The 26,819-nt window shown below is 32.8% G+C and overlaps 1 protein-coding gene across 5 annotated transcripts in view; it reads left to right on the plus strand.

The window, feature by feature from the left end:
• The window catches only part of CysRS-m (cysteine--tRNA ligase-like protein, mitochondrial), a 185,809-nt gene that overhangs the window by 80,412 nt on the left and 78,578 nt on the right, over positions 1-26,819 (plus strand). For all 5 annotated transcript variants that reach the window (XR_015042169.1, XM_035370666.2, XM_035370667.2 and 2 more), the window contains exons 8-10: positions 11,756-11,887; positions 13,952-14,090; positions 26,105-26,330. Coding sequence is in view for 4 of the 5 variants with exons in the window: in XM_035370666.2 (XP_035226557.2) it covers positions 11,756-11,887; positions 13,952-14,090; positions 26,105-26,330 (497 nt within the window). In the remaining variant the exon portion in view is untranslated. The remainder of the gene's footprint in view (positions 1-11,755; positions 11,888-13,951; positions 14,091-26,104; positions 26,331-26,819) is intronic.

The raw sequence follows: 26,819 nt of genomic DNA on the forward strand, positions 1-26,819 counted from the left end.
TTCATTATAACGTGGTCTATTTTCTTTGTAGCATTCAAAATGTGAAAATTTCTTTTCAACAGATCTTCTGTCTTTTGTACAGCAAAGTGTCCTTTGTTATGTATGCCACGGATGATCTCGAATTCCATCGCTTCCGGCACAACGATGAGTTCTTGACCTCTCTCCTGCAGGTACAACACATTATCTTTTAGCAGATAGTCATCTCTAAGTCCTTTCTCGACCAGAGTTTTCAATAATTGAAGACACTCATCAGCCTGTTGCGCTGTTGCGATCTTAGTAGTGATTTCACTTTGCAAACGATTGACCATGCACACAGCATGCCTACTTAATGCGTCGACATGTCTCATCTCTTGATTGGGTCTGTGGATAACTTCATATTCGAACTCTTCGAGTAGCAGTGCCCATCTAGCTATCTTTGGTGTCAGATCTTTTTTCTGAATTGTCTTCTGAAATGCATCGCAGTCTGTGACTATTTTGATTTTTGTGCCTAAGAGATAACTTCGAAATTTTTTCAAGGCTTCAACGATCGCTAGCACTTCAAGTTCATAACTTGACATTTTTTCTTGTTGAGGTGATGTTTTCTTGCTTATGTAATGGATAGGATGCAGCTGTCCATCATCTGAGCGTTGAAGCAAAACTGCACCGAAACCATGACGACTAGCATCCGTGTGTAATTCCAAAGTTTTTCCCTGCTGAAAGATGTTAAGTACAGGACTTTTGCTCAAAAGTTCTTTAAGGTGGTCAAATGCCTGCTTCTGTCTTGGCCCAAATTCAAATTCTACACCATAGCAAAGCATATCACTCAATGGTTTGGCTATTTTCGAATAACCAGGTACAAATTTTCTAAAATAGCCTGCGAGACCTAGGAGGCGTTGCAATTGCTTAGCGTTCTTAGGTTGAGGAAAATTTTTAACTGCAAGGGTCTTATTTGGAGATAGACGAATTGTACCTTCTTCAATTAAATAACCGAGAAATTCAATTTTTCTTTTAAGGAATTGACATTTTTAAAAATTAATTTGTAGTCTAATTTCTGAAGCTACTTTTAAAACTCGTTTAAGTTTTTCTAATCCCTCATTTTCATCACGGGAAGGTATGATAAAATCATCCATGTAAATTACAACTGTATTATCCCTTATTAATTCCCTGAATACATTATAGATAAATCTTAAAAATACACTAGGACTGGTGGTCAAACCAAACGGTGCTCTTAAAAATTCAAATAAACTTGCATGACAAATGAATGCTAAATATTTGGTACATCTTTCATTGACTGGAACGTAGAAAAAGCCATTTTTCAAATCCAAAGTTGAAAAAACTTTCGCTTCCCCCCAAATGATCAAGTACTTCCTCTACCTGGGCCATAGGGAAAGAATCTTTCACTACTTTTTTATTTAACTGTCTGAAGTCTACGCATAATCTATTTTATCACGTTTTTATACGTTTTATCACGTTTCTTACATAACAGAATTGGAGATGCGTATTCGGAACAAGATGGTTTAATTATCCCCTTTTGCAACCACTCGTCTATCTGTTTATCAACAATTTTTTGCTCAGCGAACGGTAATCTCCAAGACCGTTGCAATACTGGAATATCATCTTTTAACACAATATTCATTTTTAAATTTGTGTCCTTAGTTTTATTTGGATCGAATCAATTACGAATCAATAATGATAGATCCTTACAAATGTTCACATCAGTAACATACAAGAAATCCACATCACATTCGTCAATCACATTTGCAAAATTTAATAAAAAACACTCTTGTAATGATGATTCACTTTTAAAATCATTTTCGGTATCAGGATTAGATGTTTCATTTTTGTCTTCCCGACTTACTTTTAGAAGTTGAGAATAAATGTTTGGTGTTAAAATTAAAGGAACAGATAATTTATTTACGGCTGCAACAATGATTTCTAACCTTGGTGAATTGCTATTTAAAGATAATCCTGCTCTAGCGACATCTGCCTCTTTTATTTCATCAAAACATGAGCTAAATATTATTTTACCATCCAGTGGTGTCTTTATTTGAATGAATGATGAATTTATGACCGGAACTTCAACGCCTGAATCGATAAGTGCTTTTATTTTTTTATTTTCTACGAAAATATCAGCATATTGCAACTCGTGAATAAAACTGATGTTATTCACTTGTTTTGTTTTTTCTTTCTGTTTCCTTATGTGATTCGCTTTGTTTACGTTTTACGCAATCCTTAGCGAAACGAAAATTTTCACCTCTTCCCCCGCAGACGTAACATGATCTCTCTGGCGTCGACGAAATGACATCCGGTTTATTTTTAGGTTTGCTACGATGGAATGAGTCATTCTTAATACTTTGGTTTTGAACACTTGGTACTTTCGATTCATTAGACTGAACTTTAGGCTTATGTATTTCAGACAATGATTTTCCTCGGGATGAAAAATATAAATCACATTCTCGCCCTAACTGTGTTGGATTAAACCATGTTCTGCCCTCACGAACACCTATGTATTCTTTCATTTTGAAATCCAAAGTTTCATACAATTTGTCTGCAAAAATTAAATCAAATAACTTTTTAAAATCCTTTTGTGTCTCCCTAACCTGACAGTAGTATTCAAATGTTGCGGTCAATTGCGAAGCAAATTGAGCATGCGATTCGTTTGCTGCGCGTTGAGCATGCTTAAAGGTGTTGAGAATCTCTCTAGGTGTCGGCTGAAATTAAACTAAAAACAACTCTTTTAGTTTTTCGTAATTCGACAATTCTTCTTCAGTTGCATACGTTAAAACATTATTTGCTTTAACCCCTAGCAAATTAATTAGTATCTCAGCTTGTAAGTCTTTGGGAACTTCTTTGGTGGCAAAACCTTTTTCCAAAGTAATGAAAAACAAATGCAATGCCTCTGGCCGCTCAGGAACAGAGATTGTAAGCGTTTTAACGCTTTTCAGTAAATTTTCAACACTAGTCTGTCCGTTTCTTCTATCACCCGATAATGATTGTGATTTTAAATTTCCTAGCTCAATTTGCTTCTCAATTTGGGCTAATTTAAGACGTTCGATTTCTAACAGATAGTGTTCATTACTTGTCTTAGGTGTCCGATCCTCGACGATCAATTTGACGATGCCACGAACAAATTCAGTATTCGTTTTGAAGACATCAGAATTTTCTATAATTTTTCTAATGTCAGCTTTTTTAGCATTTTCTGGAACATTCTCTCCAATTTTTTCGGCAATTAATTTTAAATCACTCTTGTTTGAATTATTTAAGAAACTCATTTTAAAATGAAACAAGTATCACTATCTTAAAGAGGGAAAAGTTTTCACAGTGCCTTTTTCGAAGTTTGCCGGCTTGGAGCCCCCATAGTTGTGAGGGTGACGTCTTATCATCAAACAGAGATCACACTCATGATTCAAAGTATCAGGTTTTATTCCTGAATTATAGAAGTAAAGATAAACGGAATGAGTATGTACAAAGGGATTAAATATGTTTAGGAGAGTAATCACACTGGTTCCACTATGGAGATGTAAAAGTCACAGCTGACACTTACGTGCAGTCACTTTAGATAAGTTCCAAGTCCAATTGCCTACACACGACCAGTAAGCGTCTAGTTGTAGCTCCTTCGCGAGCGTTCTGTCAGACCGCTTCTCTTGGACTTCTCGAACCAACTGAAGATCCTGGAACCTGGAGAGTTCCTACAGAGTAGTGATAGATAGCGACATCTGGTGCTTCGTTGAGGCATGATTCCCACATGAATGATGCCTTTTCTTTGAAAATATTCTCGGTAAAGTGCAGAATCACTCACTTATTTGTTTGCCGCGTTTTACAAGGGTAAAAACAATTAGATTTTTGTAAGTTTTCTTTTACTTTTTAAGTGAAATTAGGTCGATGGGTACATAGATAAAGCCAAGGGTGTGCGCAGTGCCATTTTTGTGCAATTCTGGGATTTTTTTTTTTTTTAAGTGAAAAAAGGTCGATGTGCACATGGATACCGAGTATGTGCAGTTCTTAAAAACGCGTCAAACAGTGGGGGATTCTGTACTTTACCCAAAATTCTATTGCCGACTTTTCGTCATATGCAATTCCCAAATTGTTAAATCCCTAGGATATTAAAAAAGGATTTAAAAGTTAAACTAGTATTTCAATGACATATTGAGAAATATAGAACTATGTAAACTTACGCAATCTGAAATCAGCACATAGCTAGATTTGGCGCGCTGTGAAATGGGCGCGTTTGCTAGATTTGGCACCTTTGCGCATACATTTTCGTTGCAATTTTTTACGGTCCTCAAAATGTAGTACCAATCATTCTAAGCAATAAGAATTAGCCATGCTAAATTGTGCCTACATTTTCTGCTCATATTTATTAAAATTAGGCAATTTTGTCTATTTGTGTAATTAGCAGACTGGTCAGTATTCTAAAGGCAGCTCTTGTTTTATGAAGACATGTATGGAATTTATAAATCAATTTGGTATTTTATTGCCTTTTTATCACATCTTTATAAAGTTTCACAAATATTTGCTTATTTTACTGAATATCTGTGCTTTATTGCTCATGTGTGAAGATCTCTAAACTTCTAATATTAGAGCCAAGACCTAATTTCTAAAATTAAAAATGTTATATCTCTATAGAATACCAACAACAAATATTATAAATATTTTATTTAATACTTTTCCGTGGGGAAAAATATTAAATAAAATATTAGGTAAAGCAATTAAGGTACTTTTCCGTTTCGCCGGCGCAAATCTCGCCAAGCAGACTTTGTTGGCGACAACATACAATATACACATAAAAAATGTTAATTCTAAGAATTTTTTTTTTATTTTGAAGGCATAAACATTTTAATATGGTTTAAAATTTTGTAAAAAGACAATAAATTTGTAAAAAGACATTAATTTAAGAATTTACTATGATTTCATGGTTCAATATCCTGATTCGCCGGTTCGTATCATGTGACCCCAAGTGATCTCATCTCACGTAAACTACGCTACTAAAATCTAATTCGCTCAGTAATTATCTACATTAATTTCAAGTTAAATCTTAATTTGGAACACAAGTTTAAATGCAAGAATTATTTCAATTCGTACGAATAGCTTACTCAGAAATTATGTAAAACCGCAGTGCTTTACCTCGCTAGTGCATTCTCATTAGAATTGATGAATTTAACACTTGATTTCGCCTTCGGATGAGCGGTGTAATTGCGTTCTAATTGACTTAGAACCTAATTGACTTAGAACCTAATTGACTTAGAACTAATTGACTTATTACCGTGAATTGTCTTAGGGGATAAAATTTAAATATCGTGTAAAAATTCTATATTATTGTATGCCAGTATTGAAAGAAACAATCTGATAAGAAATGGCTTCAACTTGTTTTGAAACTGAGGCGTAAAAGGTTACCAGCTAAGATATTCCGTCTGGCATCAGTTAAACCATTATTGGCGACTTTATCGTTTACGCTGGCAAAACGGAAAAGTACCGCAATTAATAATTAATTGAAATCTAAAGGATAAAAATATTAATAAATTAAGTTAATAATAATGAGGTAAATAATGAATTGAAATATAAAAATCAAATGAAAGAGAGTAAATTAATAATAAGATAAATTTGAAACAATTACCATGTTGACTGCCACAGCAAAATCTGGTAAATACTGTATCGGGCCATTTTTTAATTCTAGTGTTTTCCTGTCTAATTTATCCTAAAAATTAGTTCAGTACCTAATATGAATATACATGTATAAATAAATGGATAATTAAATAATAATAAATAGATTACAATTTAATTCACCTTAAAGTAATACAAGAGTTCATTGTCTTGATAGTAAAAATTAGTAAAATTAGACAAGTAGTATGTTACAAGCATCTTAACCCATTAACCGCCAAAACTACAAGGAATGTTTCTTTTCTCATGAAAATAATAACAAATATTAAATTAAGCATTTATAACATAAATTTACATTGAAAATAAAAAAAAATAAATGCTCTTACCTGTGGAAAACGCGAGTGTTGCGTTCGCGCAACATCAGCGGAATAAGACTACAGATGTTTAGTGAGTAGGATTGCACTCGTGTGACGTTTCTTTTGAGTGGGGCGCAGGATTACTTTTTAGCTGTATAACGTTTTATAAATCTACAAATCACTTTACTTGTAATTAATTTAATATTCTAATATTAATTTAATATTTAATATAATAAAGGTTCAAGCATGAAAAGCTCCTACAATCATGATGTAAAGCTACATTACATACTTTGCATCTATAAACAGTCTGGCTATGACACTCTTTACAACGAAGTCTTTTGTTATCATCGGACTTTACGATATAAAGTCTACCATCTCCATGCAATGGTTTTTTAATGCTGAATTTACTAGGTTTTCCTGTTGCAGATCTATTTCTGGCTAATTCTAAACTCTCAGTAGGAGTTTGCAAAAAGAATAATGCAAACTCACGTGTGAAATCTAAAAGACACTTTTTGTTCCCAGTGGTAGAAAGTCGTGATATTGAGTAAGTTTAGATACGGTCTCACCTCATGTAATTTATCAGTATTGTTAATTTGACTATTGTCAAATGCAAATTCTGCTTCATATTCCTGTACTACAAACGTGATATCAATTCTCTTACAACAGGAACAGAAATGTCTTATCAAAAGACCAATACATTTTTTCTTGAGGTAAAGAATGATATCCTGTAAGCAATAATATTCTGATAAATCTTCTCATATAGGCTTCAGATGCAATAAATTCTGAGCTTTTTTTTTTTTTTTTTGCTGAGCGTATATATTTGTTTGTTCAACGAGAAGAGAGTAGAGAGTAAATGTCTAAACCAAAAAGAAAATCAAAAATCTGTGCACTAGTTATACCTTGTGTTTTGTCTTTTAATTTCTCTTCTATCTCTTTCTTCATGTTCTTCCTGAGACATAACTAACAGTTCCTTTTTTATCCACGTCAAGATTTCAGTCTTCTGCTTTTTAAACTTTTTAGTATGACTATAACTGCTTTTAGAAGGCTGAAACTTACTTCTTACATGACATTAAACTTCCCCAGCAGTATCATTTGGTAAAATATCATTATCATTATTTAAAACATTGCCATTCCTTTCTTCTTCGCCACTAGCCTCTGCAATTTCTGGGAGAACAACAACAACATCAGTTTCATTCTGGTCATTATTAACATTATCATCATCTGTTTCTTCATCAAAAAATCTTTGAAGGGCTTCTTCTAATGTAAGATACCTCGTTCTAGGCATTTTTAAACAACCAGAACATGAAACAGAACATCGAAAGGAATGAGTGCAAAAGGAGATTGACTACCCGTTTCCTGCTGACGTTGTGTCAACGCAACACCTGTTTTTCTTTCCTTCCCAACACAAATATAAACATCTGACTGATGTAATGTTCTGATAAATGGTTACCTTGACTAAAAATAGATCACTCATAAAGACGGCAATTCTTTCGTTAAATATTTTCAGCAAAAATACCAGGTCGAAAATTTTGCTTAAAGTATGAGATTAATTATTATAAACAAAGTGATTGTTGAAGGCAAATATTTTTTTACAGAAATAATCTTCATAATATTCCCTACACAAAATCATCTGCTGGTATAAAATATCATAGGTAGTTATTTTTATATACGCATTTATTTTGACTGTTGCGTCAACGCAACACCAGCGGATAATGGGTTAAAATGGGCACTAGTCTTGTACTCTATCATTAACCAACACAATCCTCTTTATTTACAGCTTTGTATCTTACTTCCACACTTAACAATAATTATTTAAAAGTTATTGCAGGAAAATATATATTAAAATGATATAATAATTTATGGAAAAAAGCTTCCAGAAGTTGAAAACCAAGAATACGGAGCAACTTTCTGAGGTCACAGAAGTAATTTTAACTTTAAAAACATGTGTGTTTATGAAGCACCAGTGACTCCACAGCTTCAAACAGTACAAAGCCTGTGGATCACATTTAATGCACACAGTTCTGAAAAGTAGGGCTGCTGTGAATCATCAGTGACACACATGAAAGTCATTTTGTAACATACTAAGTGAAATAATTAAAGAAATGAAAGGTTCATTATTTAAAGAAAGTTCATTATGAAACTTCACATGAACGTTCACTATAATAACATATGATACTAAGCATAAAAGCTAGGTTTTCTTTCACTCTTTCTCTCTTTTTTTTTATTCCCAAATAGCCAGACACTTGCTTCTCATGCATTATGAATAACCTAACTGCTCAGTTTAAGTGTCTCATTACTTTGTGTAGGGTACACTATAAGTATTCATTAAACAGAGACATATGCGAGTTTTTATGTTGGCTTTTGATCTGCTTAAATATATTTTGGTGAAATTAATTTAGCTCATAAAACTCCTCTTTCTGATTTTGACAGAGAGGGTTTTCTTGCTCAAGTTGAATTTTGAAGTTAAAATTTAAAATAAGTTTTAGTCGAATTTTGAATTAGTTGCTGAAATTTTTCTGCTCATTTTGCTATTCCCTGAAAATTCTCGCAGTATTATGAGTAAACAGTAGTCGAAAGTGGCAGCTGTTTTCCCCTGCCGTTTTTCCGAAAATGTCACCCTTCTCTGGCGATGCCGTAGATAGCTTGCCTCGCACGTTTTAAAAATTTCTTAAAGTATTTGTAGTACATAAATAACAGTTTTTATGTACTTTAAAATAATTAATAAATGATAATTATTAAATAGCCTTCGTTCTGTATCTAGTATCAATATCAGTTTTACTAACTGCTGAATAAAATATAACATTAAACTTTTCTGTTAATGCTACAGTTCAGTTGTACAGTGGAGTCTGTCATAATTAAGCTGCATTGCATTCTGGCTAGAATTACACTTTTGCACAAAAAAATTCAGAAGTATCAAAATTAGACATCGGCTGAAATCAGGCCTTGATCAAAGTGAAACATACCATGTCTTAAGACAGATATTAATTACACACAGAAATTGTTAAGTTCCTAACGTAAAACTGAAACTTTTCATTAATATAAACTATTGATTAGCTAGTTTGCTTGCCTCATGTAATTTGTGTGTGTTTTGTTTTTTTACTTTATCACTGCGCATACCCATTAAGTTTCTTTGTTTTTCATAAGATGATCAAAATTTAAACATCGGTTGAATTAAATCCTTTAAAAGCCGTTCTATTTCATTTTCAGTCTGTCATGATTCAAATCAAGAGGGGAAAAAAAAAAGCTTCATTATCATATGAAACTTAGGGAAAACATGATAAATAACAGTAAACATTTTTAAAATAAGCCAGTTTTAAATTTTAAAAGATTTTAAACAAAACTAAACAACTTTAAACTTAAATGTGCAATACAATGTAAACTTTGAAGCTGTAAACTCACCTTTAAGTATTAGTAATACCTAAAGAGTAATGATAAATTCCAGCAAATTAAATGCATTAATGCATCACTTTCCACTGATGTGATAAGCATGCAGCATGAAGATAGGGAAAAAATGGGCAGCTCTATCTCATTACAGCAAGACAGGAGGGAAACTTTTTCCCTTTGACCTAGTAAAATGTCTTATTTTGTTAATGAAGTCAATATTTGACAACATACAGAGACAGAAAATTGATAGGATAACAGGCAGTTTGTTTTGTTTTAAAGTATATAATTCTAAATAAAATCCATGATTCAAGGCAATGCAGTGTGATAAAAGATTTTACTTGTGCCGCATACCGTAAGACAACACCCTGTTATTAACCCTTTCACAGTTAGGAAAATAAGCAGCTTTTGTTTACTTAATTCTCGCAGTATTATGAGTAAACAGTAGTCGAAAGTGGCAGCTGTTTTCCCCTGCCGTTTTTCCGAAAATGTCACCCTTCTCTGGCGATGCCGTAGATAGCTTGCCTCGCACGTTTTAAAAATTTCTTAAAGTATTTGTAGTACATAAATAACAGTTTTTATGTACTTTAAAATAATTAATAAATGATAATTATTAAATGGTAAATTATAAATGATTATAATCAATTATATAAATAATAATAGTTAATTATAAGAAAAATAATAAATTGAAAGTACTGAATATATGCAACTAATGTAAAACTTTATGAAGCATTTAAATACAGTAATTACCGAAAAACAGTTCTAAGTACTCTAGTGGATCAGAAATATTTGTCATACAAGCTTTCATGCCCACATCACCAGTAAACTAAATTGGCTAGGAGCGTGAGAACTTGAATCAATTCTACACCACTGTGGAACACGAAAATCTTCCTCATGGCTTGAATCGTCTTCTGAGCCTAATATACTGTGAACAAAGTCTTGATAAGTTTTCTGTATCACAATCATAATCACCATCATAATTATCTAACTTTCACTTTTGAGCCATTTTACTTTACAAACACCCTAAAAAACGTGCCAAAATACGCATAAAAAAACAAGGTTTAAAAAAAAAAATCCCCGTTCATTATGAAAAGAAATTCATGGAACCCGTACTGCCATCTGTAGACAGTAAAACTAACTAAATTTCACGAGTAGTATTCCTTTGTAACATAATCAATGCAGAATAATAATTGCGAACAAGCTCAGCTCCTCAATGCGCAATGGGAGAAAATTTAACTAAGCGAATAGTGCTCGTTTCTAACCATTTCGGTCGAAATCTTGTTCCCGAGCAGAATTCGTTTGCACGCATTATGAAGCACGATTCGATTGCGAGCTGAACTCATTCATAACCATCAAAGGGTTAAGTAAAGGCTTAAGGCCATACCAGTGGCAAAGTGGTTAAGACTGCTGAATGTTGAGACCTTGTCCTGAATTTGATAGGCAAATGGGCTGTCTGCATTTTTCATGGTTTTCTGTGTAACATGATACAAACCAGTTTCCCGTAGAAAACCAGTTTCCTCCCTCATAGCCCTCATATCCTCTACCATATTTAAAAAACCTAGCCAAACATAACTGAAGATTTAAAAGAAAGAAAATGAAAAAATCCTCCTTTTTTTCAGTTCTGACAGGAGACTTATATGTCAGATAAATAATTAATTTAGTAAAGTTAATAATTAATTACTAAGTTTATAAAATTTGAAAACTTGTGATTCTGGAGATACAGAAGTAAAAGCTGGAATTTGCAAGTTCAACTATTTAAATTCATTCCTCTGTAATCTTACTAATTTATCTTGAAACTTATAGTATACTTCTCTCTTTAAGCAAAACTTTCCGCAAAAGCAAAAGTATTGCAGATACACAAAATTCACAAAATTTTGATAGTTTAGGTTTGTAAAAATGATAAAAAAAACTATGCATAAATCCACTTATTTTATTATGTTGTATGGCTTAAATTATTGGGAAATATCAAAAGGTTTTTGTTCATTGTAAGTTGTATTTGTTGTTGTCCAAGTGGTTTGTATATGAGCATAAGCTGACATTGATAAGTATTCATTTAAAATATGGATAGATGTTATCATTTTATGTTTTCATTATTAAAGAGAATATGTGGAAATATATTTAAAAATGGCTTTAAAATCTGTAATTTACTGTATTTTAAACCAAATTTTTGATAATTCTAAAGAATTAAAAAAAAAAGACTTTCTGACTGAAATGTTTTAGATTTTATCTTTGGCATTGTTAAATCATTGGAGTGCATTTAAACTTGTAGTGGTATTATTCAGACTATGAACCTATAGTAGGTTTCAAAACTCCCTTTTCAGTCAAAGTTCTAATTATTTGTTTTCTTATTTTTAAGCATTTAACTATTAAGTATCATGCTTTTATAATTCATATGGTTCATGTATTGAAATATTTCATTTAATATCATGAAATGGTTTCAGGTCTTCTACAAATAGATGACAGTGAAAAAATGTCAAAGTCTCTAAAGAACACAATATCAATTAAAGATTATTTAAAGGAAAATTCTGTAAATGATTTTCGAATTCTCTGTCTTCAGTCCTTGTACAGAAAAAGTAAGTTTTGTTTTTAAATGTCATATTTTTAAAGCAGAACTTTTACTGTCTTCTTCTTTCTGTACATGTGTATATATATGAGGGTAAGGTGAAAAGTTCTCAGCCTGACAATGAAAACTGTGACTTTCCATTAAGAAAAGATTTTATTTTTCTGCATAATCTATCTCCCTTGACTTCAACACATTTGGTGCAGCATTTCTCCAACATCAGTATTCCTTCCCAGAAATGAGAGTTTGGAAAGTTGTGAAAATATTCATCTATGACCCTTCCAACTTCTTCATTAGATGCAAAGCACTTCCCAGAAACAAATTTCAAAGTTTGGGAATAGGTGGAAGTTTGAGGGTGCCAGATCAGGAAAATAAAGGGGAGATAGCCGAACAAATCGTACCCCAAATCCAGCAGTTTTCCCATCACCAACGTACCCTTATGCAGAAGTGCATTGCCCTGGTGAAAGATGATTTTTTTCTTATCTTTAAGGAGGGCCTCTTCTCGCAAATTTTGGCATCCAGCTGGTCAAGAGGGTTGGAGTAATATTCACCTGTAATTGTTCTGCCTTTTCAAGGTAATAAATTAACAGGATCCCTTTCGCACCGCCAGCTTCCACTTATTGCTTGGACTGCTGTTTCGTTTCTAGCGTGCCATGGTGGACCCGTGTCTCATTCATGGTGACAAGTCACTGCACAAAATCAGTTTATCCATTTTAACAAATGACATGCAAGATGTGTACTGCAAAAATTCGTGTAAACAAACTACAGTAAAAGTATATTTTAGAGTACCCCTTGGCAAAGCTTGGTGATTTTTGGCGGTACATGGATACCGAATTTGTGCAATTCTTTGTCTTGTTATTTTGGCTTGCGTAGCGGCGATTTTTTCGCCACTACACAAAGCCAAAATAACAAGACAAAGAACTGCACAAACTCGGTATCCATATACATATTGACCTATTTTCACTTAAAAAAACATCCCAGAGTTGCACAAAAATGGCATTGTGCATGCCCTTGACTTTATCCATGTACATATCGACCTATTTTCACTTCAAAAAACATCAGAGAAGTGCACAAACTAGGCTTTGCGCACTCCCTTGAGTTTCTCCATGTACACATCGATATATTTTCACTTAAAAAGTCAAAGAAGCACCCAATTCTACAGTAGGAGGCAAACAAAAAATACATAATCTCAATAAACTACATTTTAAACCAAACAATAAAATAACATAAAAAAGGATTATGCATTAACATTATGCATTTAAGCATTACACAAAGCAAAATATCCACTTACCTCTGTGGCAAACAAAATTCCTTAACAGCATCCAAAAACTTCCTAAAATTATCTGGACTAGAATCCGTATATCGGCGGCGTCACATAAATTCACAAAAATCAGAGTAAAAAATATCCTATGTATTCCAGACTGTCCCGAAAATGGCTACTAAGTAAACCTTCATTTACACCGGAGTCAATTAATGCCCTTCCCCCCTTTCGCTCCCAATCGTACAGAAACTTCAAATTAATCTTACTATATTCAGCCATTCTACCATCTAAACAATGAAACAAGCAATGTATTTCTTAAACACACACACTGCGAAAGCCCTTACAAAACATCCCATAATTCAAAATTTCCCAGAATAATGCAAACGGTTACTTCATAATAGGGTTTCCATAACATTCAACTACTCAGGTTACCATAAATGAAACAACAACTTGGTGATAAATGAAACAACAACTTCACGATAATACAAGGGGTACCCTAAAGTCAACTCCAACCCAAACTATGTGAGAGAACAAGTTGAAACTGATCATATGAACTAATGACACGCACCCAGGCAGGAAACAAATTTTTGTTGATTGGAGTGCCATCTCTGGGTCAAACTGAGAACTTTCATCTTATCCTTGTATGTTAATAAGCTTTGAAGACTGAGAATTAAAAAGCTCAGTACTTAAGTATGCATAAATAATAGTATAGAAACATTTTAAAATACTTTTATGAAAAACCGTTGCTGCTAAAACTAATTTTCTGTAATTGTATAATAGTACTTTAAAAAGGAATAAAAATTATAATTTTTCTAGATATTTCTTACAATGCTGAAACGTTAGCTGGAGCTAAAGGACTTCATAAAAAACTTCACAGTTTTATTAATGATTGTGAATTATATGTCAGTGGTATGATACAGAATAACTGCGTAGATCACAGCAGATTATTGTCAAAGTAAGTTCAAATCATGTTTCTTGTTAAATATAATGCATTTTCTAACTTGTGTAAATTCCCATATATGTTTCTATAATTAAAATTTAATATGTTTAACTCTGTCTAAAATGACCACCAGTGACTTCTGTTGGAAAATATAGCTTATTTTTAAACCTTTTACTGCATCATCTCTCCTCCTTGAAATGTTTATTTAGTTTAGTCCTTATTTTAATGTAATATAGTAGTTACTTCTACTTCTTTTTCTTACTGCCACTGTTTGCATTGAGAACAGACTGTTTCAACCTAATTCAGATGCAAAAACGAAACATGATGTTACGTCATCTGAAAAGCCGATTCGTGCCGATAGCCGATTGGTTGCCGTGAGATGACATCATTCCTACTTCTGCTATAAGTATCTCGCGTCGCTCTGGCTCAACCCTTCTAGTTCCTGCTTTCCTGGCACTTGAGTGAGCGGTTTCCAGCCCTTTCAGAAGGATGCATGCAGCCCAGTCAATAAAGTGCCTTGTTTCCGGTTTGCAGGATGGCTGTTCCAGAATAAAGTTCCTTGGTTGGTTCCGGTTTGCGGGATGGCTGTTCCAGAATAAAGTTCCTTGGTTCCAGAGGCTACCATGTGAGTGACTGCCGTGGGCGGCATCCATGTTCTTCAATAAAGGCGGCAATTAAAAATACTTGAGCGCCGATTCCTTGTGTAAACAGAGTTAGGCCGGTTTAAGTGTTTTCAAGAACTTGATTTAAATTTCAGGTGTTTTTCTTGACCATTAATCATGAACTTATTGAATGTGTAGCCAGCTTTATTTTTAGGCCGCATATTTACTGTTTAGGACATTTTTGTTTGTATAGAATGCCAGTGTTTTGGAGACCAGGTAAAAATATTATTTGATGAATGATGGTTATATTATATTTTTCCTAAGACTCTGATATTGTTGACATTTATTTTCTGTGTTTTTATTCTTTATTATATTGTTAATAAATTGGTTAAGTTCAAAATCTTTTATTGTCTTCAATGTCTGCACAACATATCTCAGGGAGCTTTTATTGCTATTACTGCTAAATGTTTAATTTCTTTAAACTTTAAACTTTGCTTTAGCATCATTTTGGTTATGGGCCACCAGCTCCTGAGTTATTTTTAGTGCAGACTTTTGAAATTTAAAGTTAATTTAGGACTCAAGAGATTGGGGGCGGTTTTTGTTAAAATTCAAATATGGCTAGTGTTAGTGTCATGCATAATATTGCTAAACTTGAGGCATGTAATTACTTTACATGGTCCAAAGATATGAAGTTTGTCTTGAATGAAAAAAATGCATGGCTTTTGGTTAAGGGTATTGAAAAATGTCCTGATTTAAATGATGTTAAGGGTATTGCAAAAGAAATTATTGCCGACTATCAAAATAGAAGTCGATTGGCATTATCGTTAATTTATATGAATGTAAGCCCTGAATATAGAAATTTGATATGTGAAATTGATGACCCGGTAGTGGCATGGAATACGCTTGCCAAATACTTCCAGCCAGATTATCGGTCAAGACGTACGTCCCTGTTTTCAGAGTTCTTAAATTGCAAAATTAAGCCAAATGAAAGTATTAGTTTCTTTTCTTCTAGATTAAAATGCGTAACTGAACAGTTAGCTGATATTAATCAGGCTGTAAGAGACGTATATATATGTTTCCAGTTTCTTAGGTTCCTTCCAGATAAATTTGATCAAGTAGTTCAGAATATTTTGAGGTGGCCAGATGAAAAGTTCATTTTTAAAAATGTTGAACTTGAAATTCTAGCAGAGGAAATGCGTCTTAATTTAAGAGAGATAGATAGGGAAAACTCCAATAAGACTATAGAAGTTCAAAGTACTCACTGTGAACCCAAATTTAAGCAGATTAAAGGGCTCAAGTGTTATAAATGTGGCCGTCCAGGTCATATTCAAAAATACTGTAGAATGAGAGGTAACTTTTCCAGATCACCCTCACCTGCTTCTTCTGTTTCCTCAGCTGTATCTAGTAGTAATAAAACATCTTCTAAGTGTAAAAATAAACCCAAGTTGAGTAAAAGTAAAAATAATTCCCATGCACAGTCCCATTTTATAGCTCAAGCCAATGTTAACAATTTGGAAGAAAATGATGATAGTTGGATTTTTGATACGGCTGCATCTCATCATTTTTGTAAAAGTCGTGAATTGTTTGATACTTTTTCTCCTGTGAAAAATGAGAATATGCTAGTAGCTATTGATGGGGTAACTTTTCCAATTCATGGGAAGGGTACTGTTAAAATGAAATTTGGGGATACGGTTATTTTGCTTAAAGATGTGTTATATTCACCGGAACTGAGACGAAATTTAATATCTGGACCTAGGGTGGATATCAATGGAGCGAGATTTTATGGTAAAAATGGGCAAATTAAAGTTACTGATGATGAAAATTCAACTTTGTACAAGGCTAAGTTGATAGGAAGTAACTATCATGTGTTCCCCAAAATAATCAAAAAGGGGGGCAAATCTGTAAAATTTGAGGCATCCACAGTTCAGCATAATAATAGTGAATTATGGCATGGTCGGTTTGGTCATATAAATTATGATACTATTGTCAGGACTAGTAAGAGACATTCAGTTCGAGGTCTTCCTGTGTTAAAACACTCACCTAATTTCTTTTGTGAACATTGCTAAATCAATAAGCAAAGACGAATCTCCTATAGACCCTTAGAAGGTATTCAAGTAAAGAGACCGCTTGAAAGGGTTTTTTCTGATGTATGGGGACCTATTAACATTCCAGGTAGGAATGGTGAACGTTATTTCGTTTCCTTTATTGACGAATATTCTCGTTACGTGGTAGTGTACCCCATTGTGGAGAAAAGTCAGGTGTTTGAAGTATTTGAAAGGCATATAGCACGTGCGGAAAGATCTTTGAACCTTAGATTGAAATACTTTAGGACTGACAATGGGCGAGAATATGATAATGATCAATTCAGGTCATATTGTAATAAAAATGGTGTAAAGCACGAATTTACAGATGTCTACACTCCAGAACAGAATGGAGTTTGTGAGAGATTTAATCAGACAGCTCTCAATAATGTGCGTGCAATCTTACACGATAGTGGAATGAGTTCCGAATTTTGGTCAGATGCAGTAATGTATTTTGCATATTCATTTAATAGAATCTGTCATAAGGGCCAAGATAGAACCCCATTCGAATTATACACTAAGCGGAAACCATCAGTACGTCATCTTAAGGCATTTGGAACGATTGCCTATGTGGGAATTCCAAAGGCTAAAAGAAATTCTAAACTTGATCCAAAGGCAACGAAGGGCCGATTGATTGGGTACAGTGTATGAACAAAAGGGTACAAGATTTGGTTGGAAAATGAGCAAAAGGTAGTAGAAATCCTAAATGCTACTTTTAAAGAGTCAATTGGAATGCAGAAAAGTGGCAGTGGAGCTGCACTGGGCACCCTTCCTGATTTGGAATCTGAAGAAAGGGTAGAGTTCCAATCTAATGATACTCCAGTTGGCTATTTTCCTGAAATAGAGGAAAGAACTGATACCAATGTACCTTCTACAATTGGCACTGACACTCAATCTACATTGAGACAAGTAACTTGGCTTCGTAAACCTGTTCCAAGGCCAGACGGAACTCGTACGGATGTGTATTATTTTGAGAGGGGGTCTAATCAAAGACTACGATCACCAAATGATGTAGAAAGGTATTGCACTGAACATAATATTCAGTATGATCCTACCTTGTTTGATTTCAAGGGAAGCAATACTTATAGTGGTGAAATCGACCCAACTGGTACTCCTTCAACGTCGTATACCCGAGATAGCTGACTAGAGGTTTCAATTCCAAACACTTATAACCAGGCAATGAAATCTGCAGAAAAGCTTAAATGGATAGAGGCAATGGAAGAGGAAATGGCCAACATGCGAAAGCATAAGGTATGGCATCTTGTTCCACTTCCTAAAGACAAGACTCCATTAGGTTGCAGGTGGATTTTCAACATTAAACGTGACGAATTTGGAAACATTGTTCGTTTTAAAGCCCGTTTAGTGGCTCAGGGTTATCGGCAAATTAAATACGATACCTATGATGAAACCTACTCTCCTGTAGTCAACTTTTCAGTAATAAGGCTCTTTTTCTCCCTTTTAGTTGCACACCTTGGATGGGCAAATATACAATGTGACGTGAAAAGTGCCTATCTCTACGCTCCTTTATCAGAGGAAATTTACATGTCCCAACCTCAGGGTTTTGTGGAGCGAGATAAAGAAACTTTTGTGTGTCACTTAGATAGAGCCTTGTATGGTTTGCATCAGAGTTGGCGATTATGGTACTACGAGTTGGATAGAACACTATGTAACCTAGGGTTTATCAAGTTTGACTGGTGTAATTGTGTCTATTGTTTTAAAGATTTTGTCATTCTGTTGGTTTATGTTGATGATATAGTAGTGTTTGGGAAAAGTGAAGTTCAGGCCAAAAGGATATTAAAAGTCCTGAGTTCACATTTTGATTTGAAAATTTTAGGTAAAACAAGAAAGCTTCTGGGTGTGGAGTTTGAATATGAGAACAATAGTGTTTTAATTCATCAGCAATTATATTATACTGAAGACATAGTTGATCGATTTAAGTCTTTTAAAATACAAATTACTTCCCTTCCAATAGTTAAAGGTGTGAAATACTCAAAGTCTCAAAGTCCCAGTACACAAGAAGAAACGACTGAAATGATGAATTATACTTATAGAAATGTTTTGGAATGTCTCTCGTTTCTTTGCAATCGTACTCGTCCGGATATAGCTTATGCTGTTAATTTATTTCCTCAGTTCCAAAGTAATCCTGGTAAGTTTCACTGGGAAGGATTACTTAAACTTTTAGGGTACGTTTTCAATACCAGACAGCACAAACTTAAACTGGTATGCAAGGAACTGAAGCTCAATATATATTCAGATTCGGATTTTGCTTCAAGCAGGGATGATATGGTGTCTATTGGTGGACAAATAGCTTTGTTGGGAGAATCACCTGTATCTTGGCGTACATTTAAAGAAAGGGGAGTGAGTTTGTCTACTATGGAGGCTGAATTTATCTCCATGACTGAATCAGCAAAAGAATTAGTTTGGTTTTAAAAACATTTTGGATGAATGCATTCAGTTTAAAATTGCAAGTAACTATGTTTCGAGGCCAATATTGTTTGCTGATAACATGGCTGCTATATGTTTTACAAAATCACCCATTGAAAACTCAAGGACAAAACATATAGATGTGAAACTATTTTTCATTCGTGATCTATTAAATGGGGAAATTTTTGATTTAAAATATGTCCCAAGTAAAGATAATCTGGCTGATCCTGTGACAAAACCGCTGACTAAGCATAACCTGATAAGATTTTGCGGAACAATTTTCCTATGAAATTTGTTTTTGTGTGTATTTAAATTAAAAGTTTTGTTTATTTGAAACTAATATGTTATAAGTCATATTATGATGGATATTAGGTAAATGTAAAACTGTATAGTGTAGAATGTTGTATGAGTGACCAGGGCCCTGGGTAAAAGTATTGAGTGTGTGATCATATATATGTCTTTGTATTGTTCTGTAACATGTTGGACTTTCTTGCTACGGTAAAATTTTTTGAATAATGGGATAAGATTTTCCCATAGAAAAATTTTCTTAAAAATTTCTGAATGAAATTGTGATATTCATTTATTCTTGTTTTGAATTTTGTAAAGATACTGGCATTCAGTTTTTATTTCAGGTCGGAGATGATGATGTGGGGGGCATTTGTTGGAAAATATAGCTTATTTTTAAACCTTTTACTGCATCATCTCTCCTCCTTGAAATGTTTATTTAGTTTAGTCCTTATTTTAATGTAATATAGTAGTTACTTCTACTTCTTTTTCTTGCTGCCACTGTTTGCATTGAGAACGGACTGTTTCAACCTAATTGAGATGCAAAAACGAAACATGATGTTACGTCATCTGAAAAGCCGATTCGTGCCGATAGCTGATTGGTTGCCGTGAGATGATGTCATTCCTACTTCTGCTATAAGTATCTCGCGTCGTTCTGACTCAACCCTTCTAGTTCCTGCTTTTCTGGCACTTGAGTGAGCGGTTTCCAGCCACTTCAGAAGGATGCATGCAGCCCAGTGAATAAAGTGCCTTGGTTCCGGTTTGCGGGATGGCTGTTCCAGAATAAAGTTCCTTGGTTGGTTCCAATCATAGGTGATTGTAGGGAGGGCTTCACAGCATTATAATGCATCTATAAATTGATGTTTGTTAAAAGCAAATAAATGATCTTATGAAGCTTTCTCTTGCAGTGTTTGCCAACAAGTATGTTACCAGAAGTGCTCTTGAGATTGTTTTTTCTGTTTCACCATACTGCATAGATGGGTTTTCCTCCTTGTGATGAAATGTGATGTGTATACCCTTTGCTTCTCATGGAGGGAGAAATAGCAAAGTGTTTTAGATTTTTGCTGTGTCTGATAATTTATTTATGAAATTTCTGCCAATCTATTGATATGATTCATGCAGCTAATAATAGATAGCATTTTTAAAATTTTCAATGGTGATGCACCTTAATATTGATTGTGGCTGACTGCTTGCTCAGTTCTCAGATATATCAGTGCTTTGTGTTTTGAAGCACTGTTATCTCAGAAATGTATCACTCCTATTTAAAATCATAATATTCATTCTGCAGTTCAGTAAATATATATGATTATCTCTATTGAATTGATCCTTTTTTAAACTAAGTAATTTACGTTTCACTTTTCTTTGGTAGAATAATGGTCCACTTTGCCCATTAACGTAATATCCTAAGATGTTAGGTTTTTGGCATGTCATTGGAAGCCAGGCAGATATAGAAAGACTAAATGTTTTAAATTTGTGTTTGATAAGAAAAAGTAAATGATCCCCCCCCACACAAAAGTAATTTTATATCTTGGGAGAATTCAGTCTGTTTATTGTGTAATGAATCTTATTTCCAGAAGATTTATTGTGTATCTTTTTTTTTTAAGGTTTATAATCAAATACTGACAGAATTCAGTGTATTAATAATCAAAATTCTGTATGTAGTTGTAAGTAATGGGGGCAAAAAAATATAAGTGTTTTAGGAGAAACACTAGCAACTTTCTATTTTACTAATGTCAGCCCATTATAGGCTTTGGCACTCTTTAGATGTTCTTTTTCTCAGACACTCTTTCTCAGGTGTTCTACTTTTGGCCTTAGTCTTTCAATTAATGGTCTTTAAGTTAGACAAGTCTCTCTCCAGACACTCTAGTCATCTGAGTTTTGGTCTCCCTCATTTTCAAGTTCCTATTGACTTGTACGTGAATAATATATTTATTCAGTAGTTTTATTTTTGGGCATTCCATTTAGGTGACCAGCCCCTCTTAATCTTTGAGATCTTATAAAATTTATACTGTCCGAATACCCACACGTATGGTAGCTTTCTGCATTGTTTTTCTGATAATGTCATATATTTGAATTTCTCCAACAATGCTTCTCAAAATATTTCCCAAAAAATTTCTCGAAGTGCATGTGAATCCTATTCAGTTAATGTCCAGATCCAGCTCCCTATATCAAAACAGATCTTATTAAATATTTGTAAATTGTCAGTTTAGTGCTCATTTGGTAAAGTTTGATTTAAGATATTTTTTTTTTAACCAAAGAAGCATGTGTAACTGTTACTCTGTTACGAATTTCAGGAGAGATATCAAAAAATAAATTTTAACTTATTTTAAAGATTTTCAGCATAGTTTTAAATTAACTAATTCATATATATTTTTATTAATAAAATTAAAATGCTCTTGAATATCAAGTAAAGTTCTTATATTTTAGATTAAATTAATAATAATTACAATTTTAAGTATAAATTTAATACTTGTAAAAATTTTTCTTAAATGTTTTAAAATTTAAACAGTTATTTAAATATTGCTTAAAATTAACAAATTTGTAAATTGGATTTATTTACACTTAAAATTGTAATCCTTTTACTTTATTAGCTTTCTTAATTTAATTTGAAATATAAGAATTTTAATAGCAGTATTCCCCTTAAATCATAATTATGTTTAATTAAATCATTGCAGCTTAGGTGCAGGATTCTTAAAAGTCCTTACATTTGATTAATATTAATATGTATATATGTGTGTGTGTGTAAGATAAAAAAATATGAAAGCAAACTTCTAATTTTAATTGGCTATAACCTCTTTTGGTTTTATCTATTTTGGGGACTTCCTTTCTCTGTCTTAGAAATAGTGCCATAAATCTATACTGCGTCATTCAAATTAATCCTGCCGTCTTGCAGAATGCTTACTGCAGATATCTCTTGCCCAATCAAAATAATTGTAAACCAAAACTAACTCGAACTGAAAATGAAACTCCTTTCTTACCCTGAAGTACTGCAACACGCTCTCTCCTGGCTTAAGCTGTTATCCTATTAAGATGCTGCTGCAATCATCTAAATTTGCTTCTGCTGCTATAGTATCAAAATTGTTCTTGAGATAGGAACGATTGGAGTGCCAAGTGAATTGTGGCCACAAAATGTGAATTTAAATAAATATGGAATTTAATTCGGCTTGACTCTTTCTTCATCAAAATGGATGGACGCTCTAAGCATAAAGCATATGCGCCATCAGCATTTCTGTGCATTTACATCTCAGTGCTTTCAAATTTTGTGCTAATATTACATATATGCATACATAAATGGAAAAAAAATTATAAATATAAAATGTAGTTATTCCAAGAATTTTCGTGCATTATGTTGCAGAAAATTTATCAGCAGTAAAATAAAGAAAGAAATTTAGAGCTAATTTTTCACAAAGAACAAGAATTTAAATAAATAAATTTCAAAAGATCCTATAAATGTAGAATTATAAAATGTAGATGAAAAGATAAAATAAACCATCACAAGAAAAACCAAAAACAAAGAGATAGTAAAAAAGAACACAGAAAGAAGAGGAATTCAGTCAACTTCAATATATCGTGATCAGGAAGAGGTACATTGAAATCAATTACAATTCCTTTTCGAAAATAAATTTCTTGCTTTTCTTTGTAATAATTTAAAATGTGGGTAAGAAGAGAGACAAACACTTTTAATCATGGAATATGGAATGTGTAATTGTGTAGTAAAAGGATGAAGAAGAAACTTGCTGACGTGGGTGAATTTATGATTTATACGCATTTTTCATTAACCCAATACAAATAACCAAAGTAGTAATCCAATGTGGAAATTTAATTCAAAAGGAGAGAGAAAGATTTTGGTTTGCAGATTTTAAGTTCTGAAGTTTATATCATCCAACATTATATAAAGGAAGAAAAGGGAAAATATCCAAATTAAAGCAGAGAATAAAAGGAGTTATTACCAATTAAAATTAGAAGTTTGCTTTGCATATATTCATCTAATACACACATATGGTATATACATATATATTACTCGTTTGCAATGGGCACCTGAGTCACCCAATTGCTGTTTCGGGACAAAGGATACATTGCCTTGTGAGGGTGGGCAGTTTGCACTGCTAAGCCTAACTTTGGAGAAAAAATTTCATAAATTAAATTTAGGGTCCAGTTTTTGGTGTAAATAGAAAAAATAGGTTATTGTCAGAAATAATTTAAAAATTTGATCATTATGTTTTCCTTGCCATTTGAAATATAAAAAAAATTAATTAAACAGTACACAAAATATTCGCCTAAGAGCTAGCCAAACTCCGAGAAGAATGAATATTATCAAAAATAAAACCAAAAGTATTCAGAAGCATTGAGAGCACCCCCATGTGTTTATATTAGCCGATGCAGGTAATAAATTGCCTGTGTTTAATTACATTACTCATTCCCACAATTTCTGTTTTCATTCTGAAACAAAATGCTAAAAAACACTGCAGCAAAATGAGGGTCAACATTCTCCAGTATCGATAAATTTCACCATAACAAACATAGGGCTGTGTCAAGTGGCAAATAATAATTATAATAATAATTAAATGTTCTGTTTAAAAATTCGTATATAGTACACCCGTCCTGAGAGTCAATTTAAACAGCAGTTCATATTTGACCTGTCATGCAGTGGAAGAACTTTGACGGCTGATGCATATGTGACATGCCTGTCCTGAAAGAGATATATACAGTCAAAAGTCTTTAATCCAGATTTGTCGGGACTTCGGCGATTCCGGATTATACATCATCAATTTAAATCTGGTAAGATGGCATGCAGAAATTATATAATTAAAAGTATGAAACCGTAATTTATGAAATAAAGAGCAATTATGATCTAAAGGGTATCAAAATTTACAAAAAAAAAAGCTTAATATTTATTTGTTTACTTTATTAAACATTTCTTTCAACGTGTGCATGCATTCGAATATGCATTACGCATATTCGAAATTAGAAAATTGCAACCAGAAAACTATTTGATGTGTATTTGTGATATTTATAATGACAAGGAATTTGATTTAAATCATATCAAAGACCGAGTACATCGAGATGAAATACTACATTTAGTAAGGATTTATAAGCCAAATAAAATAAAAAAATCTGCTCTGAAGATGAGGATAGTGCTGACAGATTAACTTCCAGTTCATTGCACGCTGCGACGTCTCCCCCCACCCCGCAGAGCAGTGTGAAATTGATAAACGTATTTCAGAATGATTAGAGAATCAAAGGATATGACTTTATCCATTTTTTCCACTTTTTTTTTAATGGTCATTGAAACATGCTTTTGCTTTGTAGATCCTTCGGCAGCTCCAGAATCGGAAATTCTTTTTGACATAATCGAAAGTTCAATTGCTCTAACAGTCTGCAAAAAATAACAAGCCGGATCCAATTAGAAGATTAAGGAGCAACGCAATCTGCAACATTAACTGAAATAGATAATTAGATAATTTTAGCTTAGCTTATACCATTCGTTATACATTAAACGTGCATTCGTAAACGTTTTTTGTGCATGCGTAAAGGTATTATGTGCATGCGTTTACACATGCGCAGAAAGTTTGTAGCTTTGATGTCCAGATTATAGATCATTCCGAATTATGGACATCCGGATTAAAGACTTTTGACTGTATATATAATTTAATTGCTAAAGAAATATTGATTATATTATTTCTTAATATAAATTTAGTAGAATGTATCTAACCCACAAGTATTAAATTTAATTCCAAAGAAACTTTTATAATATGAAGCGGATTAGTTTTGAAATCATGCACTTTAGATTGATATATTATAAACAGTAACTATTTTTAAGCTAAAAAAAGGACAAATTAAAATGAAGAATATAAGGGGACTATTGCCTGTTAAGATTAAAAGTTTGCTGTCTTATTTTTTATCTTATACACACACACAGATATATATAAATATATCTAAATTAGGGAGAATAATAAGGACGTAAAAAAAAACAGTTCCTGTGCATAATGCTGCTGAGATATAATTTGCAAATTTTGATTTAAGTTAAAATTAAAAGTAAACAGGCAAAAAAATACGAGTAAGAGAATTCAAATATTTTGAACAAATTATTGGTACTACAAACTGTAAGTGGAGTCAACAGTTTTTGTGAAATAAAATTTAAAATTATGTCAAAAGAATTCTTGCATAATAAAATAATAATAATAAAAAAACAATAAATGGAAATATAGTGGTATAAATTACTAAAATGAAAAAAGCAGGATTATTATCTTCAGACTTTTACATTGTCAAGAGGAGATGAAGCTATCTTTTGATAATACCCTTCTATTGCTTGTTTAGTTTTAATTTTAACTTAATCAATATATATGTTATATGTTTCTTTTAATGCTGTTAACACTTCTGTTTAATTACTCATTCTTATTATTAAGTTTAGATTAACTTCTGTGAAAAAACTTGCCAACAATAAACACAAATATACGCAAATAAAACATGCCAACAAACGAGTTACATTTTCACTTTCATCATAAGATGAAGCTATCTTATGATAATACTCTTCTTTTGCCTGTTTAGTTTTAATTTTAACTTAATCAGTATATATGTTTTCTCTTAATTCTGTTAAAACTTCTGTTTAATTACTCATTCTTATTATTAAGTTTAGATTAACTTCTGTGAAAGAGCAAGTTACATTTTCATTTTCTAAGGATTTCAACACAAGTCAAGCTTTATTAAATTTAGTTCAGTTAATAGATGAAGTGAACAGATGCCTTCACTGTTCATCTGTCAACAATTCATCAAATCCAGAAGGAAGTACTGCTGTTGCTGCATGTGCATCTTATGTAGATTCAGTTTTAGAGATGCTGGGAGTTAATATCATTTGTAAGAAGGTAATAATTTGTTGGTATTTCAAATGTTGCTCAACACTTTTTCCCCCCTTTGCCATTTCCATAGTCAAAATGTCTAATTTTTTTCTCTTCTTTTTAAAATTTCTTGGTCTTAGTTCTGTGCTAGTAATTTGGTGTAACTGAAAATATGTTTTCAAAATCATGCTATAACCTTAATATTTATATTTCTGCAATAATTTAATCAGGTTATTTTAGTAATCTTTGAAGGAAATGTTATAAAAGCTGCTATACATTATCTTCATATTAGAAGGAATTATTTTGATTTATTTTGAGGGGTTAAAATTATCGTATTTCAAAAGTTTTTTCCGTATTGTGCTGTGTATATTGTATATTAAGAATAATTTATATTCAGACTATCTAAAATCTTACAGTAGGTTCTGCCACCCCCATAATATTTCTTTTCATTGTGCAGTGGTGACATAAGTGTTCTGTCATTATCTGAAGGTTCTGCAATTTATATCAGAATTTATG

Source organism: Stegodyphus dumicola, chromosome 7, assembly GCF_044657685.1.
Source record: "Stegodyphus dumicola isolate Sdum_Otavi_A_Nest chromosome 7, ASM4465768v1".
In the NCBI taxonomy this organism is placed as follows: Eukaryota; Metazoa; Arthropoda; class Arachnida; order Araneae; family Eresidae; genus Stegodyphus; species Stegodyphus dumicola.